The 16455-nt window shown below is 48.5% G+C and overlaps 1 protein-coding gene across 4 annotated transcripts in view; it reads right to left on the bottom strand.

Moving 5' to 3' along the window:
• Positions 1 to 12839, bottom strand: part of SEMA3F (semaphorin 3F) — a 305078-nt gene extending 292239 nt beyond the window's left edge. For 2 of the 4 annotated variants that reach the window (XM_085625077.1, XM_085625079.1), the window contains exon 1: positions 12117 to 12138. Coding sequence is in view for 1 of the 4 variants with exons in the window: in XM_085625078.1 (XP_085481204.1) it covers positions 3062 to 3064 (3 nt within the window). In the remaining 3 variants the exon portion in view is untranslated. Of the gene's footprint in view, positions 1 to 3061; positions 3083 to 12116; positions 12139 to 12175 lie in introns of those variants that run through there. The other 2 variants (XM_085625080.1, XM_085625078.1) reach the window with 2 other exon arrangements.
• Between the last annotated feature and the right edge of the window lie 3616 nt (positions 12840 to 16455).

The raw sequence follows: 16455 nt of genomic DNA, 5'->3' as shown, positions 1-16455 counted from the left end.
AGAAACTGGAGCAAAATGTTAATTGCCTAGGATCACACACTGCATGAAGGTGGAGCTGAAGATCACAAATGAAAGCACTCTACAAACTCCCCCAAAATATCAAGATTATGATACATTCTCACACATCAAGCTTGCTCCGTCAATCCTGCATTTAAATATAAATCTGAAGACATACCTTCAGAGAGTAAGCCATCACCAAAATAATTTGTCTCCTACCCCTTCTTATAAGGGCCCCTAATCGCCTCCCTATCCTGTCACCCCCTCATACTGATATATTGTTGATTAGCACTTGTATGGCACTCAACATGCCACACATCCTCTGCTCCCTAAGATGTCCTTCTGTAACTCATGCACTTCTTTGTAAATAAAGACAATATTACTGGCAGAAAAGCTTCACCTTGTACCCTAGTAGCCATTAGAGCCTGACGCAGCGGGCTCTACCGGCCATTAAAGGCACGCTGGGGTTGTGAGACTCAAAATCCCTCTAATGTGGGTGTGGTGATGGTTGGCCCATCCTACCAGTGGCACTTCATTGGGAAAAGCCATACTAGCGTGATTTCAAAGAAGTATGGTTTACACCATCCCCAATTTTGTTGGCCTGTTGCTGAACTCTCAAGTCCTTCTTTGGTCTCCACAAGAGCATGCAAGACATTATGGTTTATTAGAACATTGGAATGTTGAGCGCTCCATTGAAGATAGTGGAGCACTCCGAGCGGCCTTCTAATGGCTGGTAGACGCTGGGAGCATCAACATTCCAATGTTTGTTCTCAGCTGTTCCTGTGAACAAAGGCCTCACTGAACCAGAGGGGATTTCAACCCCCTCGGGCTCCTTGAGGCCTTTGTTATACTATTTAGATCAGTCTGAACTCTAGGCGCAGAATGTTCTAACAGCCTTATAGGGGAAACCGCCTTTACAACAAGGTTTTTACCTCGTTGTGCCTTTACCATGCATTGTTTACCACGAATATGTTTTACTGCAGAATGACAATACCATGCATTTAAGGTCAGTTGGGGGGGGGGGGGGGGGGGGGGGGAGGTGTCTCCCCGCACAAATACATTGTTTTTAAATCTAAAATCAATGCGTGGCATTGGCATGCATTGTAAATGCATATTTGCGGTAAAAACATGCGTGCTAAAACGGCATGCAATGTATTTACCTCCATTGTACGGCCGTACAGCTGCCTTATAGCCCTCTGTAGCAGGCTCTACAAGTCATTAATGGCCCACTCCCTTGTTAAAGGCCTTTGACTTGGGCCTTTAATGCTGGAGCCAGGCCGCTAACAGCTGGTAGAGCCCACTACGACAGGCTCTAAGGCTATATTAGAGGGATTTTTGGGACTCACAACCCCATCATGTGAAAAAATTATCTGTTCTCTTCCGCTGTGGCAATTTTGTCACTGTGTCAGTGCTGATATGTTTCCTCTAGCTCACCTGCAGTGTTGTGTGAGAAATTTCCTTTACGTCGTCCCAGTATTGGTGAGTCCCACCACTGAGTCTACGATGGTTAGAGAGACAGGCCCTTCCTGGTCCCAATCGCCAACAGCTCCAGCTACCAGCAGTGCTTAATATCAGGTGAAGAAACGGGAAGAGGTGCTGCTGGGGACTCCTGGTGGTGCATTCCCTAAGGCCAATAGTTGCTCTGAGTTTTAGGTTGGACGGACACATTAGGGTTCATTGGACAAGCCCGATGCGCATCCCAGCCCCGTTGGGCAGGAACAATGCAATGATTTAGAGCAATCTGTGATAAAAACAATTACATTTGCTTGCTGCAATTCTCACCATACTTGGAAAAAAGTTCTATTCTGGACAGTATCTGCCACCCTTCTCAAGGTCAGACCTCACACCCTAGAGCACATGCTAAGCCTGACCTTAGCAGTCATTATTCCAAGTCCTTCCAAGAGTCCACCAGCCACAAGCACACAATCAAATACTTCTCAAAGGACTAGAGGTCACGATTGGGTCAAAGTTAAAGTAAGAAAACATTTTTTCTCTGAGAAAGGGCAAGAAAGCAACGCATGCATCGTCCTCCCTGCAGAAATACTGGAGACAAAAATAGTAATTACATCTAAAACATGTCCGTGTCAGGCTAAATACAGTAGTCATGAATAATGACTTGCAAAGGAGGTGACGGGTCGGTGAGTTCAAAGCAGAGAAGTTGTCACAACGACAAGACATCGGAAAGGAGGCGAAGGGTCTCGAGCCAAAGACAGACTGCTGACTGACACCGAGCAACTGGGTAGCAAACCACAATCCACGCTGTAACGGAAATGAACTTTGACCTGGAAGCAATAAACGACCGAAGTCAATTTTTGAACCAAATCAATTTCAGTGTAAATACGAATTAAGGCAGAGGTTGAATGATGTAAACACGAGACTATGTGCCAAATTATGTTTTATGCAAAAATAAAGCTGGTCTGCTGTTTTAGCGCTATTCAGTGACGTGTTTACTTTCGTTGACATAGTTAGGGCCTCCTCTGCAGTCACATTCCACACTCCTCCCAATATGTTTTTTTTAAGGGGTCAGGGTTTCAGCTTCAATAAGGCGGCATTCTAGACTGGTGGGAAGGGCATGCTGCCACCCTAAACCCAAGGGTGTGCCAGGCTCTTATCACATCAGATACACAATCACAATACTAACAGCAATGCAACTATTTAAAATATGTATGCCTACATGTGGTAGGCAGGTATTCCAAAGAAAGCAGCATTGCTTCCTAAATCAACAAAAAAGCTGTATGTTCCATGGCTACTTCCTCCCTCCGGCCTTTCTCTCGTTTCTCTTCAACTCAAAATTAATTTAGATAACCCTTTGGTTACCTAAACTGATGGTTCTCAGTGAAAAAAGTTCTGTTACTTCAGTTCTGACCCTTGTTTTTAAAATGTATTTTCTTTGGAACTGTGTCGTTCTGTAGGTGTTCCCCGAAGGACAGATCATGTAAAATCTGCACTAGTGAACATTTTTTGCATGTGCGATTTGGAATGGTGCAAAGAAATGCTCTGGTCCATATTAATAAAAGAAATAGCCTCAGAGGATACAATTTGATTTCTGCAAAGTGCTACCCACCATAAAAATGTGGAAAAAGCTCAATTTGATCTCCAAGCATTGTAAGCCATTCAATCAAGGTCCTCTCGAGTTGTAAACAATATTTCAAGATTGATCTACAGTAAGAGAAAATTAAACAAGCATTGGCAAAACTAATATACATCTGGCTGTGGCAGGCTGTAGCAACAGCTATTTTGTTTTTATTTCATAATGCAAGCTTATGCCACAAAAAGACAAAGAAGAAAAACACCGCATAAACGAGGTGGTCATATGCTTACAATAAACATTTTAAGACGAAAAAAACTAAAGAAATACATAGCCACCACATAGAACAACACAGATCGTTTTTTTATTTTAATGCACAGGAAAATAGGATTCTTAGTGGTGGAAAAAAGGTACAAATGACTTTGAACTACTGTTACTTGAAGACATATTTAAACTCAAAGAGATGACTCAAAATTAAAAAAAATAAAAATTTTAAATACAAATAAAAAAAAAAAAAAAAAAAAAAAAAAAAAAAAAAAAAAAAAAAAAAAAAAAAAAAAAAAATCGAAGAAGAATGAGAAGGGGAAAAAGCAATGGCAAATTGAAGAATTGGTCCGCCAGCCCTAGCCGTGAAGATGCCTTCATATTACATGGATGTACACATGTATTCAGGAGAACGTGCCCTCATTCACAGTGCGACAGAGCCAATGTCCAACCCGTTGCCCATGCTGTATAAGGAGGTGAGCAGAAGCCAAATGTGACTGACAGTTTAGCAGACAAATGGATGAAGAGGGCTGACCCAAAGCCCCTCTCTGTAGTTATATACATATGTATTTTTCAGTGTGTTAAACATCAGGCTGACAAAGTTTAAGCTTCCTCAAGACTGGGACCTACAGTAAGGCCCAAAAGTCGTAAGCAGGTGCAAAATCCGTCTCCCCCTCCGACCCCTGTCCTGACAAAATTCTGGCATCCATCGCGGAGGCATTGAACCCTGCTGTCAACAGAGTCTTGAATTTATCTTTGTCTGAGGGTTCGATGCCAGACAGCTGGAAGCACGGAAAGATCCTCCTGCTCCTGAAAAAACCCTCAGCAGATCCTTCGGTAGCCGGCAATTATAGACCGATATCTCTGCTGCCTTACTTCTCCAAGGCTTTGGAGCAGTATATAAATGCTATCACCACTGATTTTGTTGAGGCTACCCATGTTCTGCACTCAAGCCAGTCGGGTTTTAGAGCCAACTTCAGTACGGAGACGGCCCTACTAGAAGTCTCTGAGACGATCAAAGCTACTCTTGATAGAGGAGGGAAAGCTGTACTGATACTATTGGACCTATCGGCGGCTTTCAATACCGTGCCCCGCAATCTACTTCTGCGCAGACTTCAGGACAGCGGAATTGGGGACACGGTTCTTAGGTGCTTCTCCTCCTTCCTGAAAAGTTGCCAGGAAACTGTTTGCCTCCCCCCCCCCCTTGCCGGACATCATTCCTCCGTTGAATGTAGGAGTGCCACAGGGTTCAGTTTTAAGCCCAACCATGTTTAATATTTATATGGCCCACCTCGCACTAATAGCGGAACAGCATGGAGCAAAAGTTATATATTACGCCAACAACACTCAACTGTTATTTACTTGTGAGAAAGATGCGGCGTTAAGAGGAAACGAAATCAGCACGTGCTCGGCCAAGGTGTTTGCCTGGTTCAAATACAACCAACTGCTATGTAATTCAGATAAGTCTGAAATTATCTTTTTTCGATACACTCCGGGTGATGAATGGTGCCAATGGTGGCCCCAGAATTTGTCCCCCCTGCCTGCCCAGTGGCCACTGTAAAAAAATCTTGGAGTGAAACTGGACGCAGATATGTCTATGAAGTCCCAGGTCCAATCTGTGGCCGCCACCTGTTTTGGACTGTTAAAAACGATGAGAAATGTTCTCCCTCTGCTCCCTATCTCGTATAGGAAAACAGTGGTCCAAGCCTTGATCACGTCAACGCTGGACTATGTCAATGTGCTTTACCTGGGCCTCCCTGAATACCTACTTGACCGCCTACAGGTGGTACAAAACGCAGCGGCCAGGGCCGTACTGAGGGTTGGCTCCAGAACACACATGACCTCTTGTCTAAAGTCCCTGCACTGACTTTCACTGAAAAAGAGGGTTAACTTTAAAACCCTGGTGCTAGCCTTGAAGGCTCTCCACAACATTGGAGCTCCCTACCTCATGAACAAAATCCAGCCCTATACCCCCATCCAGAACCCTGCGGTCATCGACACAGCACCTGACGATTGTGCCAAAGTTCTTTCGGTCTCGAAAAGGGGGGGGGGGGGGGGGGGGGAACGCTCCTTTTTAAGTAGCAGCAGCAAAACTATGGAATAGCTTGCCTCCCTCTCCGAGACAGATGCAGGATCTCCTTGGTTTCAGGCGACATTTGAAATCCTGGATTTTCCAACAGTAGAGGAGGTGCATATTGTTCTGTTCACACTGCTTTGTCAAGGATTTTTGAGACGGCGCCAGGCACTCCACGGAGTAGCCACGCGCTCAACAAATACCTTATAACATAACATAACAAAATGGTGACTCACTATAAAGAACTTGAATACACAAGCAAAAGGCATCTCAAAATTGTAAGTCAAGTAGGAGAAAAACAATTTAGTTTCCATTCCAGGAAGAAGAAGAAAAAAAAAGTACATCCCACCCACTAGAGTTGGAGACTATTAATCAACCACCCTCACTTCCGGGAAGCCCATTCAACAGCTGTCACCGTTCAGAAACAACAGTATAGTAGATCCGTTTGTGTAAAGACCACTAGCCGCAGCACTTGACATATTTACAGCAAACAGTCACCAGTGCCCCCTCCATGATCTAACTCAGGCGTCCCTGGCAGAGGCAAGGCCAGGAAGCGAGGGCCCACGGGACCAAAGCACTTTAGAGGTCTGCGAGGCATCCCAATGTTCCATGATGCAGGGCCCCATTGTCTGCGACAGCAAAGGTCAAAGTTAAAAACTTGGTTTCGCAGCACCTTCAGGTCACATACGCTGTTGCTGGTGGGTCATTTAGGACCCGGTTATGAGTCAGTCTGGGAAGTATCTCCGAGGACGATACCGGTCCATCGGATAACAGTTACCCCTATGTTCATGCGCATGGATTTACCGTGTGTGGGAACACAGACCTTGACTTTACTAGCCAGGAAAGCTGGTCTGCAAAACTAAGTGAGGCAGGGGCTCCAGGCGAAAGTGTAGTCAACCCCTATTGACTACCTTCCACAGCACCAGGGAATAGAAATGCCCCCCTCTGCGTACCTACTGCCTCCCTTAAATCCTGCCTAGCCCCAGCCCCGCAAACCACTACAAGTTCCTGCTTTGTGCAGGTGGTACATGAGAATGGAATCATCCTGGAATGGTCAATTTCCATATATAAAATGATCTGGCAATCCTGGATTCACGTTATTCCCATTCCTGGGACAGAAACTTGCAATTGAATGGTCCATGGGGGCAATTACCATTTGACATTGGTGGTTCCAGACGTGATAATTTTGGCGCCTCTGCTAAGTGCAACTCGTATTTGAGCATTAAAATAGTAAAACCTAAGCAGAAAGAGTTAAATAAAAAAAAAAAATCAAAGAAGGCTCCCTACATGAGGTAGGGGCATCACCTTCACAGAGGCCCAATGCTACAAGTAAGACAAGAGCCTTCCTTGTGGTGGGCAGCATCCAAAGGCCAACATTTCACTACTCCTTTTTCTTTAAACAGCACAAACCAAATAACCTGCAAGAGGGGTGCGCCAATGTGTTCCTTTCAAGCAATGCCCTACCAAAGACTTGAAGCTCTACCTACACAAGGCATGCCTAGTTACCACCACAAAAAGGGCCTCCTTCAAGTGAATATGAGGTCATTCTGCCTCCCTAGTTCTGAAAGTATGTCATGGGTGTCTGTCAAGGCCACTACTGATGCAAGTCACAGCTCAGCTAGCAAGGGGTGATGAGCAAATGAAGTCCCTGCCCCTAGCTCATGCACAATCTTCACCAGAATTTGTCACACCTAGAACTTGCATGCTCACGTGCAATCACCAACATCTCAAACTCTCACAATTAGAACACCAACTGCCCCACGCAATCTCGGACACATGCACAGTGTAGCAACACTGACCCTTTGCATAGAGTGCATTAAGTACGGAATTAACAGCAGGTGCTTCAAGAAAAGCATTAATAATACACATCATATGGGTCAGTGGAAGATCGCCGCTGCCGCCCCCACCCCAGGTCAGAATCCGTACAAATGGCGGCCACCCGCCAGCTGTGGTATAAATATTTGGGTGTAGATTTCCCGCTACCAAGGCACTTCTCATTGGTCTCCACACTACTGTACGTTCAGAAGAGTGTTGGTCACCCACCAACTCCTGATATGGTTCCCAGACAGACTCCTGAACCATCCCCCCCTGCCCTTCATCATCCCATTACCCCTAGTTTTCCCTCACCACTACAAGGCTCTGAAGAAGCCCTGCTTGCAATATGGCGGCTTATTCATGAGGAGACATATGTAAAAGTCCATAAACCAATTCAAATATTATTATTCAAACAAATGACAAAGCACTGCTTGTTAATCGGGTTGCATTTGGTGTTTGTATGTATGCAAAGTGCATGATCAAACAGAAGAACTAGCGGGGACACAACATTCCAGTGTGCACGCCCATATTCAGCCCAAGGCGTAAATAGAACTAAGAACACCCATAAGCGTAGCCAGTGTGCCCTGGTGCAAGGAAAGAACGGGCATGGTTGAATTATAAAATAAAGAAAAATCATCGCTGATTGACCCCCTCTAGTCTATGTGCCCCGGTACCACTGCACCTGCTGCACCAAAGGAAGCTACGACCCTGAATGAACAGTGTGCAGCCTTTTTAACTGCGCCATGGGAAACTGTCAAAGATTGTGTAAGGATTGTTGACGTCCCCTCGCAAACTACGGCGGCATATTGTATTCTTCATGGGGCAGTCGGGCAATAAGCAACAAACGGCTGGCACCCTAGGCGGATGTGCAGCGTTGCCTTAACGAAAATAATGGGCCTGCGCACTTTTCAAGATGCGGAAAAAAACTGCCGCGTACCATGAACTTCACCTGTCAGGTATAATACCGGAAACGAAGCGCATTGGAATTATTGCACGCGCTGCATTGGCCTCGTGCCGGTGTGGAGCGGGTTAACCGGTAGGCACCGCCCTCGTTTTGTGTTCTAAATGGCTCGCTCGCTTCTATTAGCTTAATGTATTTTTGCAATTGGAAATTTTAATTAGTTCCGAAGCGGTGGTTCTAGTTTGCGGGCAGAGCTGCCCTTGTGGGGCGGACTGATGTGGAGAGGGCGGCCGATGAGGGGGAAGAAAGAACCATGGAGTAAACGGGTAGCAAGGGAGAGCTGTGAGATGATGAGCTAGAGGGGCCGATATAAGCAAGAAAGTCACAATTAGCGCGTGGCATGGGAAAGTAACAGAGGAGGATGGCATACGCGGCCCTGCCTACCGTGAGGCACGTGTGTTGCATAGTAAGGCCAAGAAACAGGGGGAGAAAATAAGAATGTTTTCTTATAGTGTTTCAAGCTTCATGTCAGCGGCTTCTGAGCGCTGTAGCCAACAAGTGTTCTTGTTGCTGTTAACTGTCCTATTTCTTCGACCTCGGAAGGATAAAAGGAGGAGGCGGCTTTGACTGATGTCTAACTCGAACCTTCACCTCACACGCCAGCCTTGAGCGTTTATTTCGCTTCTCTAAAGAAACGACCAACAGCACCAAATGAGCCGATCCAAACGTCAAGTGCCACTACATTTGGCAATAATAACATAATGCTGATGGAGCCTGGAAACGGGGAACACCAGCCCCCCTAACCCCCCCGTGAATTCAGAAGGTCGGAGAGCTGTCGGGACATCGTCAATCCATTTAGAACGTGTAGGTTCCGGGGATGGCGCGGAAACAGAGCGGGGGCTGCGAGAGCGCAAGCGATGCCGCCGAACACGAGACCGGAGGGCTACAGGGGAAACCCTTGAAGCGACAAACAGGTTGCAAGGAGCTCGTAGGGAAAGCACGGGCGAGCCGCTGCGAGAGAGTAAACGTGTGAGAACAGGGCAGAAGGAAAGAGCTATAGGGGCAATTACATCTATACGGATTGCTACTGGACTGTTGAGGAACGACAGGACGAGAGTGGTACAGAGGAAATGGGACAGAGTGAAGGGCACATGATCGAACGTGAACTTATGCCTATGGTGGAACAAACAGGGGGCGCGTTAGGAAACCTCCAGGGATCAGACCAACCAATAGGCGAGAAAGAAGGGGACAGGGCAGAGGAACAGCGATAAAAAAGACAGATGTCCTAGGAAATGGACAGAGCCACAGACAGGATAACTGGAAATAGAACTGGGCAAGATGGATGAAGGGACAGAATCAAGGTAAACCGACCCAGGAAACAATGCACATTCACAGGCGACCGTGCAGTGGTGAAATGAAAGAGGCCACGGGGCGATGCACCAGTTGAACGAGTCACACCCTAACATTGGGAGGGGGGGGTGAGAATTTTACGCGTGGGACCTCGAGCGGCACGAACAACTGGGACAGACAAGGCGCTATCGGGGTACCGGGACCACAGGGCGAGGAGAGAGCGAGACAACCTGAGGCACGAACAGATGAGCGGGGTACTGTGGGAAAGGAGGGCGGGGGTAATGTAATCACACACAGGATCGGAAGGGACAGGGCTTCAGCATACGGAAGGACACAGGATAACACAGGAGGGTGTGAGACACCGCAGGATGCGAAAGAACTACCGACTAAAATACTAGTGCAAGAAAGTGAATGAAGCACAGGTGAGAATACTAAGGAAAGGAACAAGGCTGGAGGTAGAGGGGGAAATACAGGGGCAAGGGACAGCATCACAGGGATGAACATGAGAAGAGTGGAGCAGGACTCTGGACATTACAGGCGGTACAACACACCCTGGCCCCTTAGAAGGGTCAGTGCCACAGGCTGAAACACGAGGGGGAGGGAGCCAACTACTAGGTCATGGGACACAGCAGGCACAAGGAGAGGGGGTGCAGCAGTGGAAGGCGGTGTCAAGCTAAGGATTGGGGATGGGGCTCGGCCAAGATATATTTCACTACCCAGGTCCTAATTCAAGACTGCATTATGGCAAACGAAGACTGCATTCACATGACACTTTGATAGGGTCACACAATAACAGCTGAAATATATATCTAGGGCCTCAAAATCCTTAATATGACAAAGGGTAGGAAGACAGTTGGTGGCAGCGGTAGGTAAAGCGGGAGAGCAGTTTAGATAACGGAATAGAAAAGGCGGATCAAAAAATAAAGAAAGTTCATTTTCACAGGCTTTAGAAGGGGGGGGGGGGTAGGCAATTGCGCACATTTCCCATGCCTTACAACATGTATGGGGAAGGGACACATCCACGAGAGACAGCACGAGAAGAAGAGAGACAGGCTAGAATTCAACAGAAATGGAGACACCGCCTAGAATACAAAGAGAAGGGACAGAGACAGGCTGAAACACAAAGGAAAGGACAGATACACATGCTGAAACGAAGAGAGCAGAGAAAGACTGAAACACATGGGAAAGGAGTGATACACATGCTGAAACGAAGAGAGCAGAGAAAGACTGAAACACATGGGAAGGGGACACAGCATGGAGCACAAGGGAAAGGAACACAGCTTCGAACACAGGCAAACGACACAGTCTAAAGCACAAGGGAAAGAGAGAGACAGGCTGAAACACAAGGGAAAGAGACAGACAGGCTGAAACACAAGGGAAAGAGAGAGACAGGCTGAAACACAAGGGAAAGAGAGAGACAGGCAAGATAAAGACCCACAGGCAAGGGAAAGAGAGACACATGCAAGGGAATTAGAGACACAGGCTGAACCACAAGGGAAAGAGAGACATAGGTAAGGGAAAGAGAGACAGGCTGAAGCGAAAGGGAGACACATGTGAAGCACAAGGACAGTATTAGAGACAGGATGAAACAGAAGTAAAAGGGATACAGGCTGAAACACAAAGGAAGGAGGCTTAAATACAAGAGCAAGGGGGAGAAACAACAGACATGACCACAAAAGGAAGGCCCTGAACATCATCGTGGAACACTGGTGAAAACCGAGCCTCCGAGAGGAGAGGAAACGAGCCGCAGGCAGGGGCACTAGCGGAACGGAGAGAGGAACAAGCGATGAATGTGGGGGGTGGCAGACTACACCTGGGGACTTCAGGTCACCCCAGGGATGGACTGAGCTACAGATGACAGGGGAGCATAAGGCCACATAACAGAGGTGCACCAAAAGAGCTGGGGAAGAACTAGCTTTCTGGTGCAGAGAACATATCGTAGGGACACATTATGGTGGAAGGAAACATAGCTGATTATTGAAAATAAGGGAAAAGGTAAACTTACAATTTACGGGGAGATTTAGAGGAAAACAAACATTTTAAAGGGACGACAATCGGAACACGGAAGAGAGGGTTTTTTTTTTATGAACAGACACGAGGACAGCCGAGTGCAGTGAGCTTGGAAAAGCAATGGGAGTTTTCTAAGATTAAAACTGGGCGTGCTGGGTGGAAGGCGGCAGAGAGTGAGAGGTGAGACTAGAGGACGCGGGAAGCCACACCAGAGACATTAAAAGCCGGATGAAACTCATTGAATCGGTGACTGAGCTCGCCCAGCGCTAGGGGCAGATTGTCAATAGAATTTTCGCTGGACCCGCAGCGCAAAAAACATTGTACTGTTTTGCACCGACGAGCGATTGCAAGTACCGGTGCAAAAGTCTTAGGTTCTGTCGCCGCGCAATGTACGTTACACAAACCGAGACAAAAGACACAGAGAGGGGTGCGTAAAAGGAGCAAACACTGCAGAGGATGGAACAAGAAAATATATGGAATAAAGAGGATTTGTTAGCACTTGAAAGCTCGCCTGGCTTCCGCGTTTATAAAGCCCTCAGCCGCAAGCTACGGCTCTCATTCCTCCTGGCTGGATCGGATCTCTCAAATGCCCACATCTCAGTCACTGCCCCAGGTTAATATCATTCCTGTCCAAACACTCATTCATTCACTCAGGCTAGCTCCTTCCCTTTTACTACCCCAGCCGATCTAGAGCCCCAGGACGGAAGATTCCCTCCGGGTGGGAACCCACACATACCTGGGCAGGGGGTCCGCTCCTCCTCACGACTACGGCTTCATGCCGGCCGCACTCCCCCAGGCGGGGGTCAGAGGGCACCTCCAAGGGCAAGGAACTGGCAATCCGTGGGGGGGCGGCGCTCTACATCCAGACCCGGAGCTCGCTGGGGGCACACACCGCCGCAGGGTGTGCACACGGATGCTGGCGCCGAGGAATGGACACTCCAGCAACGCTGGGCAGTCCGGGCGACGCAAGCCTCACAGGGGTCTATGCCCAATGCTTACGCATGTGGTCTGAACCCAGGGGCATCCTGGAATGATAGTCCTGGCTGAGAACTACTCCGAGCCCACTTAGAGGTATTCCGGGCCCACTTAAAGGTGACCCAGATGAGTGAGCAGAGCTCAGGCTTCACCGGGCAGCTCAGGCTTTGCCGGGCAGTGCACTCCACGTTCACTCAAAGGTATTCCGAGTTGAGATGTACTCCAATGTTACAAGTGCACCGAGCTCACTTTGAGGCACTCCGTGGTCACTGAGCGCCACTCCCCATAGGTCAGGTTGTCCGGGCTTGACGATCGGTTCGCTGCAGTTTATGTGGCAGACTCCAGGGCACAGCCACGGGATCAGACACCTCTCTGCCCGGGCTACACTCCCACTGAGAGCGCTCAGCCGCACGCCGCCCTCTCTCTGAGACTCGACGCGCCCCCACGAATCCATTGGACGTTCAGCTCCTGCGATCTGCATAACCGCACCTCTGTGCTAGAAGGGGTGTGGCCGAAAGTGCCCCGCCCTCCGCCCCTCACCTGTTCTCCCTCATTCCTGTGATCAGCAAGGTGAGCGCGCGCGGGGAAGCTTCTTTGGTTTCCACAGCTCGGCCCCTTGCCATAGGCATCTTAATTCAACTTCACGAATCTTTATGAGCGTGGCATCCATATGCAGAAGTGCTGCCAAAGGTTTTCTCATTGCATGATTTACAGAGTTTAATTAAGGCTGGGCACATGCGTAAATAAACTCTAGTCTGAAATGATTGCACCTTTTGGAAATGTACAAAGAACAGCGTTGAGCCCGTGGGGTCCAATTCAACTCGGATTACAGAAAGCTGGATGCCGTGATGCGATAGGAACACGTAATTCAGAGGATAATTTCTAAATTTGTTTCACATAGAAAAAACTGCAGTCAAATCTACAGGCGACCAGAAAACGGATGACTAATGCCAATCTAGCTTTCTGCAGCAACGAGCAGCACGTGCTACGAAACTCTGCATTGCTGGCAACCCTTTCAGGGGCGTGACTGCCGTGGGTGCAGCAGGTGCAGTGGTACCGGGACCCAGAGCCTATTAAGGGCTCCTGTGATGGGGCCTCTTGCGACCCACTACATCCAATCTCCTGTTCGTACATGACTTTTTCAAACCACGACACGCTCCTTGACACTTGCCGATCTCCTCTTCCTTTCATTCCGACGACCTCCCAGACCTCTCTCTCAAACAGATTTCTGAACTTTGTTCCTGGATGTCTGTTTCTCACAACCACCTGGTCTCCCACACCCAGTTCCACCTTCCACACTCTACGGCGTTGGCTTCTTCGATCATTGTTCCCCTTCCTCTTGGCTTGAACCATGTCTCCATCTATCGTTCCCAGCATCCACTGTTCACTCACCGGAACAACATCTCTCATCGCTCTCCTTATCAGGAGCTCGCTTGGTGAGCACCCAGTCGTGCTGTGGGGTATCTGCCGATACGCCCTCTAGAACTGATGCAAACATCCTTCTAGCACGACCTGCTGGTCCACGCCAACCCTCAGTGTCTTATTGGGAGTTCACATGAACCTTTCGACCTCCCCATTAGCTTGAGGCCACTGGGGAGTCACTCTTCTGTGCTTGATATTACGATGGTACAAGAAGTCTCGAAACTCCATGCCCTGGAAGGGCGGCCCGCTGTCCGTCCGGATCTCTTCCGGCAGCCCTTGCATGGCAAAGGTCTTCTCCATCACTGGCTTGATGCATTCGAAAGCCGTAGATGGTACTATTTCCACTATCAGAAATTTCGAATAGCTGTCCATCATTACTAATGTTGCATGCACATCGGGAAATTTTCCAAAATCCATGCATATGGCTGACGGCAGCTCCTCCATGTTGGTGGAGGAGTGTCGCCCCACTGCTTTCTCGCAGTGCGAGAAGCAGAAACATAAAATGGTATTCTAACTACCATTTTATGTTTCTGCTCTCGCACTGCAAGAAAGCAGAAGGGTTTGGTTGGGGGCGGGCGGGCGGTCCTGCTCTAGGGCAGGGGGGGAGTGGCTTGCCCACTCAGAGGGCCCAGGGCTGACCAAACCAGTCATACGCACTCTGCCATTTCTCCATGTAGGCTGCATGCAGCCTTCATGAAGAAAATGGCCTCCCCATAGACGCATGTGTGGTCGGCGTCCCAGCCAACCACAACACTGCCATTGAAGTGTTGTGATTGGCTTGGGGGGGCGGGGGAGGCTTCCTGTGAGAAGTAGAAACGACTCGGGACCGGGCCAGCAAAGGTAAGATGACTTAAAAAAAAAGATGTAAACCTTCCCCACGCGACCCCCTCACTGCGCGACCACCCACCCTCCCCGCCCGTGAGTAATGCCAGCCTTGACTGCATGGGCAGGTTTTGGCCTCTTCTGTTATCACTGAAGGCACAGGAGGTTCGTGTCCCGTTATCAGGCAGGAGTGGCACCCACTCACAATCTCCTCAATCATCCTATCAGCCCCTGGGAGCCACACTTTGGCTTGCAACCTCGCTTTTGTTTTACCTGTTCCCTGGTGTCCTTGGAGTGCCAGTGTTGCTATCCTCCTCCATAGCTTCTGGGGTACCACGATCTGCATCCCTTTCAACACCAATCCTTTCTTCATTTTCACTGAGCTCAACCCTGCATTTCCACAAGCTTGTTCTTGCCTCTCTCTCTTTGTCCATCAGTCTCTTCACTCCGTTCAGGAAGTTCCTCCAGTTATGTCCATGCAACGCCTCCTTGACGGCCGTCCTCTTTGGTGGCCTCCACCAATTCAGCCACCGACAGTGCCCTCGGGCAAGCCAGTTCCGTTATCAGTGTCACAAAGCTCTCCACTCCTCCATCTACCGCCTGCTGACACCGGGGGTCCGCAGCCATGAGGTGTCGCGACAGATGGTCGGTCGGATTGTTTAGCACGGAGGACAGGGGGAACGTAAGCAACACCAACGGTGGAGGTGGGAAGGAGAATCAACAAGTGAGAGAGCAACATAGAGTGGGTGTGGAGAAGCACACATGTGTGAAAGCAACGAGGGGACCCAAGCGCAACATGGAGGCAGGAAGGAAGAAGCACACGGGTGACAGTGAGCAACACAGAGTGCAGGGAGAGACAAGTACATGAGGGAGACAGCTAAAAACATATGTACTCTTGTAGAATGCTTAACTAAATAGAAAAAGTAGTGCTTGAAAAGCAAGCAGTCGATGCATAGAAGCCACCCAATCAAAAGACATGGTAAAGAGGCTACACTCCATGTGCGGGACAAATACAAGATTGACAAGCTTGGGTCACAAATAAGAAGCAAGCACATTAGAGTGACAGAAAAGCCAACAAACGCCAAGCAAAACGTGGGCACCTAACCCCTGTATTTTCCAGTTAAGCCCAAAATGTGTCTTTCACAATCTCACAGCTGCACTGTCTGGTAGGTTTGACCTAATGACTCTGCCTCAGAGTGAAAAGCATACATGGCAACATCCCAGATTAAGGCTGGAGACACAACATTTTTACATCTAAAAACAAAGTTATTTTATCATTACCCCTAGTTAAAGATCCCTCCAGCCCAGTCCATGTTAACATAGTCATTTAATCCTTAAATCTCATTATTTCCAAAAGTTGGCAATGTATGCAAAGGTCATGTGATGGTGAGAGACCATTTCTGTTTGTTCTCGGCCAGACTGTGGTTAGTGGGTAGGGACTTCTGCGGGTATAGTTCTTTATTACTGATGTCTCACATCCTCAGTAGTGTTTATCCAGGGCCGGACTGGGAACTGGCCCTGGCAAAGAGCTCGGCCAGCCCCATGGGAGGTGCAGGTGGAAAGCTTTGTGCTGCTTTTGATGAGGGGGGGGGCGATATTGCAGCTACGCTGCAACCCCCCCCCCCTCAGTAACAAAAACGGCCCCCAGGGGTCTAAAACTGGCACCCACACTGGCGGCCCACTGGGAAAATGCCTGCTGCTCACTACGACCAGTCCGGCCCTGGTTGTATCTCAAGCCTACAGGCAAGTTATTCCCTTTGTGCACTTGACTCTCCACAGGCAGCTAAGTTGAACAGT

Source organism: Triturus cristatus, chromosome 9 (genome assembly GCF_964204655.1).
Source record: "Triturus cristatus chromosome 9, aTriCri1.1, whole genome shotgun sequence".
NCBI lineage: Eukaryota > Metazoa > Chordata > Amphibia > Caudata > Salamandridae > Triturus > Triturus cristatus.
Note: the sequence above shows the minus strand (reverse complement) of the source record. Positions and strands in the feature narration are given on the sequence as shown.